General features: G+C 43.4%; 1 protein-coding gene across 1 annotated transcript; it reads right to left on the bottom strand.

Annotated features, from left to right (window-relative positions):
- Positions 1–2323: 2323 nt before the first annotated feature.
- Positions 2324–4484, bottom strand: LOC134458675 (torsin-1A-like). The gene is made up of 3 exons (XM_063211104.1): positions 4426–4484; positions 3648–3835; positions 2324–2896 (listed from the first exon to the last, which is right to left on the bottom strand). Exons 1-3 carry the CDS (start codon positions 4482–4484, stop codon positions 2658–2660), a joined length of 486 nt encoding a protein of 161 aa, XP_063067174.1. The 3' UTR covers positions 2324–2657.
- Positions 4485–18869: the final 14385 nt, after the last annotated feature.

Raw genomic sequence — 18869 nt, 5'->3', positions numbered from 1 at the left:
CCCACCCCTGAGTTAGATAATTGCGTTATGCCTTGCCCGTTCTTCCAGTTGTTCTCGTGATTCTCGTGATATTGCTTCTCTTAGCATACATCATTGAGGCAAATGGAACTAATTGGTACTATTCAGTTTTTGTTAGCATCAGGTTCAATTATACATGTTGAGAAGTAATGGTAACACTTTATAATAATGTTCCTTAGTAAAGACTCAGTAAATAATTAACTAATGATGAATAAAACATTAACAAATGTTTTTATTATTAACTAAGCTTTATTAATGCTTTATAAAACATCTAAAAATGATATATTCAATATTTTACACACCTTATAACAGACTATTTTATTAATTTACAAGCAACTTGTAAATGTTTGATAAATATGAAATATTAACATAACATTTCCTAGTCATTTACAAGCATTTGTTCACATTTCCTAATCATTTACAAACGTTTGTTAATGTTTTGTTCATCAATAGTTAATTATTTATTAAGTCTTTATAATGCTTTTTTGCATCCATTATTCTAAAGTGTTACCGAAGTAATATCACCAGAATCGGGGAACGGCTAGAAGAATAGCCGTGTGTGCAGTGTGGACCAATTAAGGGGAGGTGGGAGATGAGCATATTTCCAAAAATGGTGGGCTGTTCTTTTAAGGTCAATGGGTTCAGTATTCTTTGTGTTTATACTGTGTTTGTTCCTTACTGTGAGACGAGATTGAAGGAACTCTTTTGGTATGCATTTATGGATTGTTTGTTTTGTAATGGCCTTCTTAGATAGTTTTCATAACAACCAAGACTGGTACGGGGCATGATAAGGTACCTATCTACACTGGGATATGTCACTGAGAAGACAACGTCAAGGATGTGAATGATTGTATGATTAAATGATAAATAAATTATATGAAATAATATGGTCAAGAAACCTTTAAATGGGCAATTTGGTATGATGCCCATCTTTTGTGCAATTCTACTGTTAGCTGAGATGTATTGTTCGCAAATGACGCTCAAAAACACATTTTTTTACAAGCTAGATGTCACACAGTCACAACAAACATGCTCCTACGTATGTTGACCTGCAAATGAGGTTTACTGCCATCAAAAAAGATGAATGAAAAATGAGCAAATAGGAGCTACTCACTGGCAAATGCTGTTTGTAATCTCAACTACACCCTCAGATGAAAAAACAAATTAAAGACAAAAAGTTTGCCTTTTGTAAATTTGTTTTTTTCGATCACAGTGCTAAGCTTTTCAACATTTCCACTTCATAAAAATAATTGATTGCGTTTGCGTCAAAAATGAGAAGAAGAAAAAACAAAACAAGGAAAGGCCAAATGGCGTCCACAGAAAAAAAGATGGCAGTTTTATACATCATTCCAGTAATATATTTGAAAAGCGATGTGTTAGCCCTCTCAGGCTGCAGTATCTACACATTCTATTCCTTTAAAAAAAAAAGGAAAACAGTAATTAAGGAGGCAGCACAACTGTACGTATGAGACCGAAGGGACTGAAGTGTGTGTGATGCCCACATATGCCTACCAAAAAAGGAATGTTAACTTGGTTCTCATCATCACTGATTTTTGCTGTGTCGCTTTCACATAGATCAAGCTCTCGGAATGTTCTGTGGCACAATCTGAAATGAAATAAGACTTCTTTCAAAAATAAATCTCTTGTCCTGTGTATTTCTTCTTTTCTTTTGTTTGCCGTTGTGATTGTTCAAGGGTGGTATCACAATGATTTTTCCATTGTTTTTAAATAGAAAGTCTTTTTTCTTCATGAATCCAAGCAAAATATAAAAGGTCTTCTAATTCTCAGAATGTATGCAAACAAGTTGAAATTGTCCCTCTTCCACTTCCACTATAACTTATAAACAGCACAAAACTGCAATAATCTAGCCCTGAAGGCATATCAACCTAGTAATAGAAAATATTTTTTTACTTTGCAAGTGTGTCTAGCACTGGACCATAGGAAGAAATCCAAAAGGACACAAAATCCGTTCCTCAATCACACCACTCTACCTGTGTTTATCTGTTTTTTCCCCCCTGTGTAACAAGCTGTTAGGGAGGGTAGCACGATAAAGAATTACATGCAATTCAACAGTTTGATTTTTGATTTCACGACCTTTGTCAATGGTGCATTGTAAGACTATACTTTTCATGATATAGTCTGGCTTCATCAGGGTAGCAATAACATGTTTCAGGCATATAAACATTAAAAAGGGACAGATATATTTTAATCAACATAATACTCACTGTTCATCAAAAGCAGAACATAATTGTGAAAGTCTGTCGAGTAGCTAATCCTCCAATTTGAAAAAAGAATAGTCTTTTTACAAGATAGAAAATAGACACACTTTATTCACAGTTATTTGCTTATGTAGTGCAGTGGTGCACCTTTCAAGTGATACACTGAGGTAATGAATCTGATTATTTACCAAAAGCATACAGTATTTCTCAAGCAGATGCACCTTCACTATTCACTGCATTCACACACACATACTGTACATAATTCACATTTCACACTGTCCTATGAAAATTAAGGCATGAAGGCCCCTCAAAATTCTTTAAAAAACAACAACAACAAAAACAAGAAAAGACAGGCAATAGGCTATATCACCTTACCTAAAAAAAAGTCACTTTCTACAGTCAACACCTCCACTGAGGGTACTAGATGTAGTAATCCAGCCGATTGGAGATGGTCTTGCAGCCTTTTGTGCAAAAAAAGCCTGTATTGGTTGGCATCATGTCTTGTGCCATGCGTTTAGCCACATTCTGGTCTTGCTTTCTGCCTCTGGATTCCATCTCGGCCAAGACACACTGAACCACATGCTTGAACTCCAATGGAAGGAAGGGCACATAGGCATCCACCAGGTTCTTGTCAATGACACTGGAATGCCAGAAAGGACCTAAGAGAAGATAGGCACATCAAAAATAAGAGCCACCGATAGGCCTACATGTTGAATGCATTCTCATTTACGTTGCAGTGAGAATCAGAGAATAAAGACAGTCGGGACATAAAAGTTGCTCTCCTACTAAAAACATCTTCAGAATGGCCTTTCAAGAATTACATCTGTTGAAAAATATCAACAACACTCGAATTAAAGGGACACTGTGCAGGAAATGGTCAAAAAAGGTACTGCAACTATGCTGCTCATTGAAACTGGGTTGGCTATCACTAAATTTGATATTTACATGAAAGTTTACTAAGTAATAAACAAATATTTTCTAGTATGGTCCAAGTAGAGTCATTTTTACAGCTAAAAATGGCTATTTTTGGAAATTCAAAATGGCGGACCATGGAGAAGATCCCCCTTTTCATGTATGAAAAATGCAATTTTTCCAGTCATAATGAATACTTACAATTTGATGGTGGTGGTAAGTATTCATGAAAAAGGTAACATTCGTGAATAGGCAGCATGAATTCTGGAAATAAACAACTAAAAATCTCACACATTGTCCCTTTAAGCTTGAATTAGAGGAATCTCACACTGTTTTAGAATTATTCGGTTGTCAATTTATAGGGGGGGGGTCAAGCACTTTTACTACTTGAGACTACGCAGTGTTGTTGCTCCACACACAATTTAATTGCCTCCAATGTCAATGATTATAAAACTCTTGAATCTTGAATTTTTAATCTTCAACAGAATTGTGACATACTCTGGTTGCTGAAACTCCAGAGCGCAACTTTTGATTCCAAATCCTGCAGCTGGATCTCTTCTCTGTCCCGACCGTTGTCCCTGAAGTCCTGGGCTTCCTGATTTATCCTCTGCGCTCCTGAATTACTGCGGTGACAGAGCAGAGAAACACAGAAAATAAAAAATACTGGGGTGCCATGGCTTAGTGGGCTAAGAAGCCATATCATTACACCAGGGACCCGGGTTCAATTACAGACCCCAATTTGTTTCCAGATCCTTCCCCATCTTTTTCTTTTCCCCATCTTTCACAAACTGATCCCTAAGCAAAACATCTGAATTGATAAGACCTTCAGGTGCACGACGCTTCACCTTGTCCATGAGTGTCATTAAAGCAATGGAGAATTCTAACAAAGACTCGCCCTCCTGCTGCTTTCGTGAAAAGAATGCTTCCTGCAGGGCTACATAAGATTGGGTGCAGCCATATAACTCTCGCAAGATCTTCAGAATTGCCTACGGATCTTCCCTCTCTTCCCTGGGCCTGTAGCAAATCTCTTCCCTCGCTTCACTTTCCAAATGATCAAGCAAGAAGTAAGCCCTGTCAATTCCAGACAGGTGGCGGGCCCGCATGCAAGCCGTGGCTTCCTCAATCCATTCCTCTACCCTTATACCAGTGCTACCTCGAAAGTAGGGACATTTCTTTTCTCTTGGAACGAATATCAATCGCTCTGCACCCTGAGTAATAGATTGTGCAGAGATACCCCCAGCTTCACTACTGGGGCCATTCGAGTTGGTACTCTTACCACGTTCCTTCTAAATCCAGGAGTTCCTGGTGTGATAGCTCAGAGCCCTCTCGCGACATCTTAACCCACACTAGACCCCAAAGCCAATAATGAAGAACTCACCACAGATGGATCAAATCTTTCCGGGGGTTCGGTAGAGTGTAGTGTCCTGACGCTGGCTGCTGTTTTACTTCAAAAAGGAAACTCACTGCTCATTCAGTCAAAGCACTCATACACATACTCTCATTCATACAGTACGGCAAACATGTGGCACATTTCAGAGTGAAGTAACAAGATCAAAACACAGAACAAACCACAAATAGAACCAATGTCTCTGCTTTTATGCAAATCCTAGCCGACCATTGCTAAGGCGTTGGTCTTCTGGAGAGCCCGGCAGCGGCCCACTCGGGAGGACCGAAAACAGCTTGCACCCCAGGTTCTGAAACTGTTGCAACAGTGGGACCGGTTTGTAGACGAGGAGGGGGGGTGCTTTATCGCAAGGTGTTCCAGCCCAATGGGGGCGAAGAGTGCAGACAGTTGGTCTTGCCGTCCTCGTTGAAAACTGAGGTACTTACCTAACTGCACCAAGAGCATGGGCACCAGGGCATTGGCCGAACCGTGGAACTGATCAGGCAGAGGTGTTATTGGCACGGAATGACCGCAGAGGTGCACCAGTGGTGTGCGAAGTGCCTCAGGTGTCAGTTGACCAAGGATTTGCGGCCCTTAGCCGCGACCTACATGGGCCATCTCTTAGCGTCTCGGCCCAACGAGATCATTGCAGTGGATTTCACCACCCTTGAACCCACTCACCGGGGAATCGAGAACGTGCTGGTAATTACTGATATTTTCAGTAAGTACTCGATTGCTGTCCCCACTCTCGACCAAAGGGCTCCAACTGTGGCCCAGGTGTTGGTCAACGAGTGGTTCTACCGGTTTGGCATACCGGCACGTGTGCACTCTGACCAAGGGCGCTGTTTCGAAGGCCTCTTGGTACAACAACTGTGTAGCATGTACGGTATTCAAAAATCTCGTACGACTCCCTACCATCCCGCTGGCAACGGGCAATGTGAGCGTTTTAACCGCACCTTACACAATCTGCTGCGTACTCTGCCGGCCTCTCGGAAACGAGATTGGGCTGCATGCTTACCTCAGGTGGTCTTCTGTTACAACACTACACCACACCAGGCCACGGGGGACTCCCCTCATTTCTTGATGTTCGGACAGGATCCACAATTACCAGTCGATTTCCTGTTGGGGCGGGTTCGGGACCCGGTTGGAGGACGTGTGTGTGACTGGTTACAAGAGCATCAGGCGAGGCTTCAAACCGCTTTCGACGGAGCGAAGGAACGCCTAGCTGCAGCAGCAGCTTACCGCAAGAATAGGCATGATAAACGGGTTCGGGATGGTATGCGTGAGGTGGGGATCCGTGGGCGCCATAAAATCCATGACCAATGGAGCCCCGTAACCTATACGGTCCTACGGGCCCCGCCCGACGGCGGCGCAGTGTACACCATTGCCCCAGTGGGTCAGGAGGATAAGTCAAGACAGGTGCACCGTAGCCTGCTGAAAGCAGTGGTGGGGTCCCCCACTTCAGGCCCTCCTGTTGACAACCCATCAACGAGTGCAACTGCTCCTCTCAACCAGGATGAACTGTCTAGCGAGGAGGACCTTGTGTTGGCTGAGCAAGGGGCCGGGCCCCCTGGGTGCCAACCGCAGGCGCCTGTACATGAACTAAGCCGAGCTGAACACCTTCCACCTGCTGCCTCGGGTCATGGGACCCCGGGACCAAATCCTGATTTAGGGGCTTGTTCATCCTCTAGCCCGGGGATACCCTGATCGGCGGGGCCACGTTGGTGCTTGATCTTGAACCCCCACGCCGCTCAGGCCACGCTACTGCAGGGCAGCACTCCAACCCACATAGGTTACCCAGAGGGATAAGTGAGGGGTAGATATGTTCCACCTCCTCTTCTTGTCTATTCTGATTGTGTGTCGTCGGGCCGACGACTAACGATGCGGGGGTAGATTGTAGTGGGTTGCCGGCCCCTTTAAGGCAAAGGAACCACTCGGCGTCATGGGTGCGTCACTTCCCTCATTTCTTGTCTGGCATTTCTTCATAAATAAGCGCTCTTTATGGAGGCAGTCAAGCACGCTCTGCTCGTCCTTGGGCGTCTTCCGTCTTCTGGCTTCATGCGACTATGGCTGTCGTCGTTTCTCTCGCCGAGAATTGTGTCTGTTCACCGGTCCTTTTGGAGGTATGTAGCTTGACTCCTTCGTTTATGTCGACATGTCGTTCTTAGCTGGTGGCTAACGGGGCTACCGGCATTGATTCCAGGTTATGTTCTCTGGATGGCGTTGCCATCTCCAGCTGTACCCAGCACTATCCATTTTTGTTTTAAGTAAATGTGATTGATGTGTAAGGTTACAGAATAATTCAGTAATTTAAAGTTATGTGTTAAGAAGGGAAAAGTAATAGCTTAAGGGGGGAGGAATGTAGTAAATAGAATGTATCAATGGAATTCCACCTCTCGCGTGGAGAGTTGACATACAGTGTTCCACTGACAGTTAATTCAGCTGTGGTTACGTATCTGAAGAGGACAGTAAACTTTACGGTACCTAACTCCAGTGTCCGAGTCCATCTTTATAATAACCAGGTTATTACACTTTGGTTATAAAGCGTCTGCCAAATGCAATGTAATGTTTGTGTGTGTCAGTATAGCCTACCAGTGGAATGCACTTAGTATACAAAGCACACTAACACGTCCACACCACACTGGGGCACCGCCTAAACTTTGAGTCCCCCTGTAGGTCAAAGGCTGACAGGAGAAAGCCACCTGGAGAAACAGGTGAACACTTGATGCAGACACTAGCCTTGCTGCCCTTGCCTGATGCGCCTGGTGTGAGAGCCACCTGGAGAGACAGGTGATGAACACTAGATGGCACTAGCCTCGCATGCTGGGTCTACTGTCGGGTATTGGAGCATGCTCAGAAGTGTGTAGTGTTTAAACTGACTGTGTGCCTTTGAACTACTTTGACTCATGTGGACCATGTTGTAAGAATTCAGAGACAGAGACCCAAATGCAGATCAGGTTTGGCAGATTTATTTTGCACACACACTGAGGTCAGGGCTAGTGTAGAGGTGAAGTTCCGAAGCAGTGTACCACAGTTCCAAAAATAAAAATCCAACAGAAAAAACTTCAAACGAGATACTGAGACTCGTAGAACTTGATTAGTAAAGAATGCACCAAAAAATCTTCAAAAACAGAGGTACGTATTCAGTTTGTCAAAAAATGTAAAAGGCAGTCCATGAAACAAAGGTAAGTATCCAGGTAAGTACTCAGGTTCAAAAAGGCCAAAAGGGCAGTCCACAAAAACAGGATTCCAAACAGTTCAAAAACAGGGTTTCCAGATTCACAGGTACTCACTGACAGGTTCACAAAAACAGGGTCACGGACACAAGGTCAGGGTCAGACGATCAGAGGACGAGCAGAGAAATGACAGAGCTTAAGTAGGAGAGACAGAACTAAACAGGGAGCAGCTGGGATAATTACAGTCAATTGAGTGAAGCTGCAAAGGGAGAGCACAAAGGGGGTCGGGGCAGGAGATCAAAACAAACCAAGCACACCCGCAGTACTACAACTGTCCATAGGGTGGCAAGAGTCCAAAATACTCAATCCTAACACATGTTCTTTGGGAGTTTTGTAATTTTATGGATTTATGTGAGATTTCCCCTTTAATGGCGAACTTCAGAGAGAAGAGAGAGTGGAGGCAGCTCGGGACTGTGCCTGTCGTCCATGGAGGACGAGTGCTTGCGTTGGTTCAGGGTCTCAGCAGTGCCCCAAAACATGCACCCATCATTAGAATCATACACACCAGCTGACACGATGGCAAACACATACAGTATATCGTAGTGTTAGGAGTTTAGCATGGGTTTAGGTTATTCATTATTTGATTCTTTACAGTTAGCTTAACCCATCACCCATCCTCCACCACGTCCTAAATCATGTTTTGCAGTAGTAGTAGTAGTAGTAGTAGTAGTAGGAGTAGGAGTAGTAGTAGTAAAGAAGCTCAGAGAAGAAGATACTAGAGAGAGAGCGAGATGCATCTGGACAAAAAGCCATGGCTGAAGTGCCCTTGAGCATGCACCTAACCCGTTGCTTTGCTCCTGGGACTGGAACTAATGCCCTGTAAGTAAAGGCTCATTCTTTTGAAATTCCGTTGTCGATGGACCCAAGTTCGTTCTCTCGACATCCGTGGTAAATGCGTTCTATTGTAACCACTGGAGACAATACAGATGTCTGAATAAAACTAATGTTTATGAACTCAGAGTAGGTACTGTACACCATAGTGCTCCGAGTTTGTGTTTCGGAACCGGGAATTGAGTACCCGTTCTTTTTCTCTCTCCCGAGGCGGAGGTCGAGCGTTCCCACAACCGAGTTTCAAATGAATGCACCATAAGATGCTTTGGATGTAAATGACAGTTAAGTGTATGGAATGTACTGTAACATCATGGTTACTGGACAGATGAAGGGGGTAACAGATACAAAAGAGGGTGACGGGAAACTACAGGACGAAACTTACAGAAAATAATAGTAGCACAAAAATTGGTATTATTATTATTATTATTATTATTATTATTATTATTATTAGGCTACTATTATTATTAGGTAGGCCTATTGACATTATCCTAATCCCCTTTGTTGCTATGGTTTCAGTTATAGTTATTGCAGATATATATACTTAAAGAATCTCTGGTTATTGCTTTCACTGTTGCTATATTATTAGGCTATTATTGCTATTATTACTATTAGTGTCATTATTATTATTATTATTATTATTATTATTAGGCATTATTATTACTGTTGTTGTTGTTGTTGTTGTTGTTATCACTTGTGTTGTGTTATTATTAATAGTAATAATAATAATAATAATATTAGGCCTACTTGTTGCTATGGCTTCAGTTATTGTTTTCAGTGTTGCTATGTTTGGTTTCAACATTCTACTTCAATAAACCCAAATCAGCTGAAGCAGCAGTTTGAGAACTATCCCTACGAGGACCAGAGGACATGGAGAGCAGCAGACAAGCAGACAATGAGGACCAATGGACAGGCAGGGAGGCTGCAGGAGAAGACTCACAGCACAACGATGAGGAAAAGAAAAGGTTTATAGAAGAGATGAGGAACAATGAGGTACAGGAGTTGGGAAAAGCCACAGAAGATAACGTGGACAGTGACTGGACAGATGCAGAGTCTGTTGGAGAAGACACAGATGAGGAAACAACGAGTAATGATGATGAGGAGGAGAAAAAGTTGACAGAGGAGCTGAGGACTGAATTAGCCGAGTTGGTCCAAATGACAATGGAGTTGGAGAGAATCAACGAGGAGGAAGCACTGAAATTGGAGGAGCTGGTGGTGGAGAGGATGAGTGAGGAGAGAACGGGTGAAGAGTTGAAACGGGACATAGAGGAGGAAGAGCAGACGATGGAGAGGCTGATGAAGCAGATGGACGCCGAGAGAAAGAATGAGGAGTTGAAACGGGAAAGAGAGGCGGAGCCGGAGCAGACCTTGGAGGACCAGGTGGTGAAGGGGATCGAAATGGATAGAAGGCTGGAAGAATTGGAGAGAATGAGTGAAGACGTGGCGAGAGACTATGAAGAGTTGAAACGGGGAAGAGAGAAGGTGGAGCAGACACTGGAGATGCTAAGGAAGCACAGGATGGATGCTGAGGAGTTGAAACGGGAAAATGAAAAGCAAAAACAAAGGCTGTGTGACATGCAGAGAACGCTCGCAGAGCTAGGAAATCACAAATAAAAAAAAATATTACTCACTAAAGGCTGATTGGTGTGAACTTCAGAGTGTAAGCTTATCAGTTATGACACACTTACAGTAACTTAACTGTATAGCCTAACTGCAATACAAAGGAAATGTGGAAATGAGAAGGGATTTTGTAACGTGTTTTGTAATCTTAACCCATCACCCCCAAAATCATGTTTTTGTAGAAGTAGTAGTAGTAACCAGTTGCGCTTCAGGGCCTAGTAGTTGTATATCCGGCCAGTACAGTGGATAGCCTACTTTGGCAATTTCGTATTTCGCCTGATTTCTTGTCTGTTTGAGACCCCGGTTGGGACCCTTGCCAACGCTTAGTTTGAGTTCACTTGTGCTAGCAGTGCATGTTCTCAACCAGGAGGTGAGGAGGGTTTGAAACTGACGAGAAATCAGGCAAAATACAAAATGGCCAAAGTAGGCTATCTACCGTATTGGCAGGATAAAACTGGGTTTTTGTTCTAAAAAACATGCCTTCAAACAACACAAAATATAATGGCACTGGCATTCGATTGCCTTGTCCATATAAAGTCACCATGTTCAGTTTTACCCTCATATTAGACAGCGCCAGAGTGAAAAAGTTTCAAATGCAACTCGTCAATCTGCGTTTCACACCCTGTTTCACGCACGCGCACGCACACGCACACGCACACGCACACAATTGATAAATAAAAGTAATATGTTAAAATAAAAATATTACCAAAGCCTCTATCATTTGAGATTGATTTGAATCTTTTTGTCACAGTTTATCACAAAAGTGAGTACACCCCTCACATTTCTGTAGATTTGTAAATACTTTGTAGGCTTACCTTTCATGGAACAAGTCAACACAAAAGAAATTGCACTTTGACACAATGAAAAGTAGTCAGTGCACTGCTGTATTAAATAAAACAAAAATACTGCCATTAATGTCTCAACCTCTGGCACCAAAAGGGAGTACACCCCTATGTAAAACAAAAATGATTAACAGAGTCATGATCTGCTTCAGTAGTCACATGGTGTACATGTGTCTCTTGGTGAACATCAGTGTCATCATATAAGCAGAATTCATGTAGCACCAAACCATGTCATTCCCACAACCGTGCTTGACTGTAAGCAAGACACACTTGTCAAAGGGACACTGTGTGAGATTTTAAGTTATTTCCAGAATTCATGCTGCCCATACACTAATGTTACGTTTTTCATGCCACCATCAAATTCTAAGTAGGTATTCATTATGAATGGAAAATTCACACTATTGCCAAACATGCCTGAAAACAATCTAAAACTAGACTGCCTGTGCAGTCGCCTTCGACTGCTTAAGGTATATCCCCGAAACGCAACGCTTCCAGTCCCCCATCATTCCTACCACTCCCATCCACCTTTTCATAAACGTATATGATAAATACAAAATATTAAAGAAATATATTTAATATCTATACATAGATCAATGACATGCATAGGCTTAAAACCAAATGACTATTGTGAAAATGGGGCAAATGGTAACACTGTTTTAATGTTTCACTATTACAGTGAATATACCACATTAGGTACACTGTAATAACCATTGTAACAAAATTTAATACCGTGTAAGACCAGTGTAACACCATGTACCAATTTTGTACTACATCATGTATTTTTGTGTAAGTGGTATTACATGGTATTGCATATTGTTACACTGGTATTACACTAGTATTACATGGTATTAAATATTGTACACTGGTTATTACACTGTACCTGGTATTGCATATTGTTACACTGGTATTACACTAGTATTACATGGTATTAAATATTGTTACACTGTACCTAATATGGTAGATTCACTGAAATGGTGAACTGTTAAAATAAGGTAGTACCGGGCAAATCAATCCACCCAGTCAGAAGTTATGGGCCAAATAAAAATTCCGCCATTTTGAAACTGTTGACCTCCAAACTCAAATCAGTTCATGAAGCATTAACACACCAAGTCTGGGACAAATCCATCCGACTGGTCAGATGTTATGAGCCAAACAAAAATTCGGCCATCTTGAATTCAGCCATCTTGAAAGTGTTGACCTCGAAACTCGAATCAGTTCATGAACCTGCCCTAGAGCATTCACCCAAAAAATCTGGGACAAATCCAAACATCCGTTCAAAACTTGCGCGGCGCGCGCAAAACCATTACATCCCCGACGCTCCGTGTTTCGGGGATATAATTATGCAGAAACACTGACTGAGCTAGTATCCTGGCTTTTCAGATCATTTGGTAGTAGCCTGCCTGTCCTGTCCATGAGTAGAGTAGTAGAGTAGTAGAGTAACTTTATTAACCAGGGGAGAAATTCAGGTATCCAGTAGCTTACATAAATACACAAATAAACAAATGCCCACATGGACATTTCAAGACACAAATAACACAGGAAAAGTCAGGGAGGGGAAAGTAAAAATATTAAAGATAAAAAATGTGAAAATGTAAATATGTAAAAAAAATTTAAAAGGTAATTGTGCAAAAAGACATTCTGTGAGTTGGGATAGACCATGTGCAGAAAAAACTAGACTGCCTGTGCAGTCGCCTTCGACTGCTTAAGGTATATCCCCGAAACGCGACGCTTCCAGTCCCCCATCATTCCTACCACTCCCGTCCACCATTTCGTAAACGTATATGATACATACAGACGTGACATGACGTGCATAGGCTTAAAACCAAACGACTATTGTGAAAATGAAGCAAAAAATGGGGCAAATGGTAATACTGTTTTAATGGTTCAGTGGATATACCACATTAGGTACAGTGTAATAACCAGTGTAACAATATTTAATACAATGTAATTGTTTTACTTACATCATGTGTTTGTGCGTAAGTGGTATTACTGATAGTGGCGCAACGGATCATCATTGATCCGTGGTCCGTTCGGACCAATCATTTCGGTTCGGCACACACATGGTCCGCGGATTGATTTATGAAATTGTGCGCATGTTCAATCTAGTCGTTTGGGACGTCTACCTCACGCACTGCATGGAACACAAACAACAACACAAACTGTTCCCGAAATCTTGCCTGTGCCATAGTTGCTAAACATTCCGTGCGATAGCCTACTGTACATGCATTTTGAAGACTGACTGTCAAACTCGAACTGTCAATGTCTAGAACTACTCTCGCTAAGTTTGTGTTGCGATCGGTTGAGTTCAGCGCATTTGCGACGCAGTGAGATATGCTCATGTAACGTACCGCGATTGTCGCGTGTGATATAAAACTTTGGCAAACTGAATTCATTTTGTGCTGTGACTCCTGACATTCTCAGGACAGCGAGCAGGTTAAATCATCTGGTTAGACTTTCTGTGCGCTCTGATGTCCCTGCAGAGTCTCCGCCTTCTTAAAGCAGCCGCTGCCCTTTTTAACAGTCAATGCCGATTCTCTCTCTCTCTCTCTCTCTCTCTCTCTCTCTCTCTCAGAAATGCTGAACCGCTGAGGCAATTGTGTTTCAATAAAAGATTGATACAATTAAGGACATGAGTTCTGGTCTATGCGCCATCTGTCAGTAGGTCACAAGACTTTAAGCCATTATTTTGGTAGTGTGCATATTCTCAATTAGACATTTTGATATAGATTAATCTAGATTAATTTCATAATTGCAATGAGATTAATCTACATTCAAAAAAATATCTATGCCCACCCCTAACAAAGACAGAGCTTATGTTTATTTGTGTTATCAATTAAAAAAATAAAATAATAATGATTTTTTTTTTTTTGCTGATCCGAAAAATGATCCGATCCGTGGGCTCTGATCCGAGGAACGATCCGAACCGTGAGATTTCTGATCCGTTGCACCCCTAGTATTACATGGTATTGCATATTGTTACACTGGTATTACACTATATTACATGGTATTGCATACTGTTACACTCGTTATTACACTGTACCTGATATTGCATATTGTTACACTGGTATTACACTAGTATTACATGGTATTAAATATTGTTACATTGGTTATTACACTGTACCTAATATGGTAGATTCACTGAAATGGTGAACCATTAAAATAAGGTGTTACCGGGCAAATCAATCCACCCAGTCAGAAGTTATGGGCCAAAAGAAAATTCCGCCATTTTGAAAGTGTTGTCTTCCAAACTCGAATCAGTTCATGAACCTACCCTAGAGCATTCACACACAAAATCTGGGACAAATCCATCCACCCGGTCAGTAGTTATGGGCCAAACAATAATTCGGCCATCTTGAATTCAGCCATCTTGAAAGTGTTGACCTCCAAACTCGAATCAATTCATGAACCTACCCTAGAGCATTCACACACCAAATCTGGGACAAATCCATCCACCCGGTCAGTAGTTATGGGCAAAACAATAATTCGGCCATCTTGAATTCAGCCATCTTGACAGTGTTGACCTCCAAACTCGAAGCAGTTCATGAACCTACCCTAGAGCATTCACACACCAAATCTGGGACAAATCCATCCACCCGGTCAGAAGTTATGGACCAAACAAAAATTCGGCCATCTTGAATTCGGCCATCTTGAAAGTGTTGACCTCCAAACTCGAATCAGTTCATGAACCTGCCCTAGAGCATTCACCCAAAAAATCTGGGACAAATCCAAACATCCGTTCAAAAGTTATCGCGTTAACACGAAAGACCTTACGCGGCGGCGGACGCGGCGGCGGCGGACGCGGCGGCGGCGGACGCGGCGGCGGCGCACGCAAAACCATTACATCCCCGACGCTCCGCGTTTCGGGGATATAAATACTCTGTCAGTTAAGGTAGACAATCTTAACATGACCTGGAACAAGTGTTGACAGATACATCTATGATATAGTATAGTATGTAGAAGTAGGCAATGTACAGATTATGATAGGGGTGGAAATTTCTCACAATGTTACAGTAAAGTACTGGTAAGTGTATTAGACAATTGCACGCACACGTGCACACACACGTGCACACACACACACACACACACACACACACACACACACACACACACACACACACACAAAGAGGTTCCCCAGTAACTGAGCCAGCTCCGCCAGATCACAGTCTTTGCTTGTGGCAAGCAGGAAAATAAGTATGTCCAGTGGTCAAGAGTCAAAAGTTCCTTAAAAGTGCAGTGATTGGACAGCACGCACACACACACACACACACACACACACACACACACACACACACACACACACACACACACACACACCAAGAGGTTTCCAGGTACTGTGCCAGCTCTGGCATCTCGTGCAGTCGGGTCCCCAATGATGATCTCCTTTTTAGTGTCCTTCTGTGTGGTGTTAAACAGATGAATGGCCCATGGGACAAGGGACTTCCTTAGTCTGTCAGTCCTGCAGGTGAAAGCACGGAGTCTGTGACTGAACAGACTCAGTTGGTTAGTGAAGGTGGCGTTAAGGGGGTGATGCTGATTGTCCATAATAGAGTCCAGTCTGCTCAGTGTTCTGCTCTCAGCTGTTGAGGTGAGTGTCACCAGCTCCATGCCCACCACTGACCCCGCCTTCCTCAACAGTCTGTCAAGGCATCCAACATCTCTCTTCCTGATGCTTCCACCCCAGCACCTCGCAGCATAGAAGAGCACGCTGGCCATGACAGACTGGTAGAGCATAAGTAGAAGTCGGCTGCAGACATTGAAGGACCTCAGCCTTCTAAGGAAATAGAGCCTGCTTTGACCTTTCCTGTGGAGTGCATCTGAGTTTGTGGACCAGTCCAGTTTATTGTCGAGGTGCACTCCCAGGTACTTGAAAGTGCAGACAGTCTCCACCTTCTCTCCCCCAATACAGACAGGCACCAAGGGTGGGGTGAAGCGCCTGAAATCAATCACCATTTCCTTGGTTTTGGTGGTGTTCAGGTGCAGTTGATTGTTTTGACACTATCCCACAAAGTCGTCGACCAGTCCCCTGTACTCCTCCTCCTGACCGTCTCTGATACATCCCACAATTGCAGTGTCGTCTGAGAACTTCTGCATGTGGCATGTCGCAGAGTTGTAGCTCAGTCAGCTGTATACAGAGTGAACAGCACGGAGGAAAGCACTGTTCCTTGTGACACACCTATGCTGCTCACCACTGTCTCAGATGTGATGTCACCCATCCTTACAAACTGGGGTCGCTCCGTGAGGTAGTCAGTGATCCAGGTCACCAGGCCAGGCTCCACTACCATCCGCACCAGTTTATCTCTCAGCAGCAGTGGTTGAATAGTGTTGAAGGCGCTGGAGAAATCAAAAAACATGATTCTCACAGCACAGCCACCCTTGTCCAAGTGAGAATGTATCCTGTGGAGGAGATACAGGATAGCATCCTCCACTCCCACATTCTCTTGGTAGGCAAACTGCAGAGGCTCCAGTGCGTGGCGTACCTGGGGCTTGAGGTGATAGCGCAGAAGCACGCGTTCAAATGTTTTCATAAGATGTGAGGTGAGAGCAACCGGTCTGTAATCATTGAGTTCCTTAGTGTGTGCTTTCTTTGGGACGGGTATCAGCATGATGTTTTCCACATGGTGGGGACCTTTCCTTCCTGCAGACTCCTATTGTACAGGTGATGTAATGGCTCAGCTAATGCCTCAGCGCATGTCTTGAGTAGTCTTGCACAAACACCATCAGGGCCAGCTGCCTTGGATTTGAGTTTTTTCAGTACCCCTCTGACTTGTTCAGAGGTGATAGTCAATGATGGGTATGGTCGAATGACATTTGGAGGGGTGGGAGGAGTGGCTGGTGGTGGGTAAGTAGTTACCAGTGGCAGAGGTGAGGGGCAGGAGCGGGGGGTAGAGGCAGTGGGGGTTGTTGGGCCTGCTGTGTCCATCAGTTGGGGTGCTATGGCAGAGTTGTAGATGGTGGGGGTGGAGACCATAGGCAGAGCTGGGGGATGGGTGGATGTAGTGTCCATGTATTTGTCACAGGGTGAAGTGTCGCTGAGAGTGGGGGGTTCTGAGTGAGGGAGATCGGAGCCGGTGTCCTGTCTATATGAGCGACCCGTCGAGATGTGATTCTCTAGGCTACTGAGCATGCGCACGCATGCGCACACCCTCGCGGTGGTTTTCGCAGTCGAATAAATATCCTGAAATGGCCATATTTCTGTGTTCAGTCGAATATCCTGAAATGAGAGAAGTCGTCAGCCTCCTTCCTACGCACTCTGCTGATCAAAACTCATCAAGCAGCGTATTGAAATTGGCAGTAGACTACTGGTTGGGAAATTGCATACTCTCGTATGGGTTAAGTAGCCAAAGATTCTCTATTCTAATATAGATCGTCTCTGAAGTAGCCTAAGGCCAGTGTTGCCAAGTCCGCTTATTATAAGCGACCTTGGGCTTCTTTTTTTGAGCAGTCGCTTTGAATTTTGGGAAGTCGCAGGTTGCGGTTTTTTTGGGCTTGCTCTGTTCAGGGTTGGGCTTGCTGTTTTCTCCTGCTCTGCCGGTCATTTGAATGTGTTTCTCAATGGCAACTCGTTTTTTCTCACTCATCCTTATGTAGCAACCTTGCTCTTTAGCAAGATGGCATAAAATATTGACAGTCTAGGGATGAATACTCACTTAACCAGAGGCCTGGGGTAAACTGTGGGAGTAGTTACTAATGACTGCTGTGCATTATGGTTGTACGCGAGCCCCCACTCTGAGTTCCACACAGAGACATACTAAATTCAGATATTAAACAAATCACAGATTACTGACCACCCCAACATTAGAAATGATCAAGTACGGCATATTAAAAATATAAGCAATAAACATTTATTAAAACCGATTCTCATAGACTCATTCAACAATCAACCCAAAACAGAAAAGGAAAAATACCCGGCCGGGGTTTCAAAACAGTTATTAAAGGGCCCAGTTGGCGCGCAGCGTTGGAGCTCATTCATAAATCCCAACGAACGAACGTCAGTGTACTCACGAGCCGAGCCGAGTTCCCCCTGTATGTTACCGGTAATCCAAAGTAGCACCGGCTGCCACTCTCCAAACGATGGCCATCCAGTTACCCTCCACGACTCCACAACCGAACCTGAAGCCCGAACATTTCTCTGGTGCTGTCAAGTAGTGGTAATCCTGAATGGTCCCGAAAACACAGCTGGTGGTGTGCTAGCGAACTAGCGCATATTCGACAGCACACATCCAGCTAGCATGTCCCAAACAGCAAGCAGAGCAGAACGAAACTTAAACAGGACTTAAACACGAAAATAAATAAACTTCAACGGATGACACCGGCGTGCCGGGTGTCAACTCAACCTCAATTCAACCACTGGAAACTTATCATGACGCTGAGTAAACGAATAAAAGTCCGCAGTGTCACTCAGCATGAAGAAGCGCTTCCCTTCTCCTACTTTCTCCTCAGAGTCCCCCGTTCCCTAGGCAACCCCCGTACCCAATAGAACTCCAGGGATGGAAAGCGATCGCCCAGTAACAAACTAATACATAGAATATTAAACCAGTAGATTAAATACAACTATTATAAAGTCTCAAACAAATACACGTTAATACATTTGCATAGGTTAGGCATATTTCAGTTGGGTTACCATTACATTAGAAATTATTAACTCTCATAACATCAAATATATACCATACAATGAACTTAGGCATTCCCTAGAGTTCAGGTGCGCTACACTCTCCCCCTACCAAGAAAAGGTCATGTCCTCATGACACAGGGAAAAGAAGGAACAATGTTAACCACACCCAAAAATACCAATACCCACAAATTAGTCATA

Source organism: Engraulis encrasicolus, chromosome 11 (genome assembly GCF_034702125.1).
Source record: "Engraulis encrasicolus isolate BLACKSEA-1 chromosome 11, IST_EnEncr_1.0, whole genome shotgun sequence".
Lineage (NCBI taxonomy): Eukaryota > Metazoa > Chordata > Actinopteri > Clupeiformes > Engraulidae > Engraulis > Engraulis encrasicolus.
The sequence above is the reverse complement of the archived record's forward strand: the minus strand, read 5'-3'. Positions and strand labels throughout refer to the sequence as shown.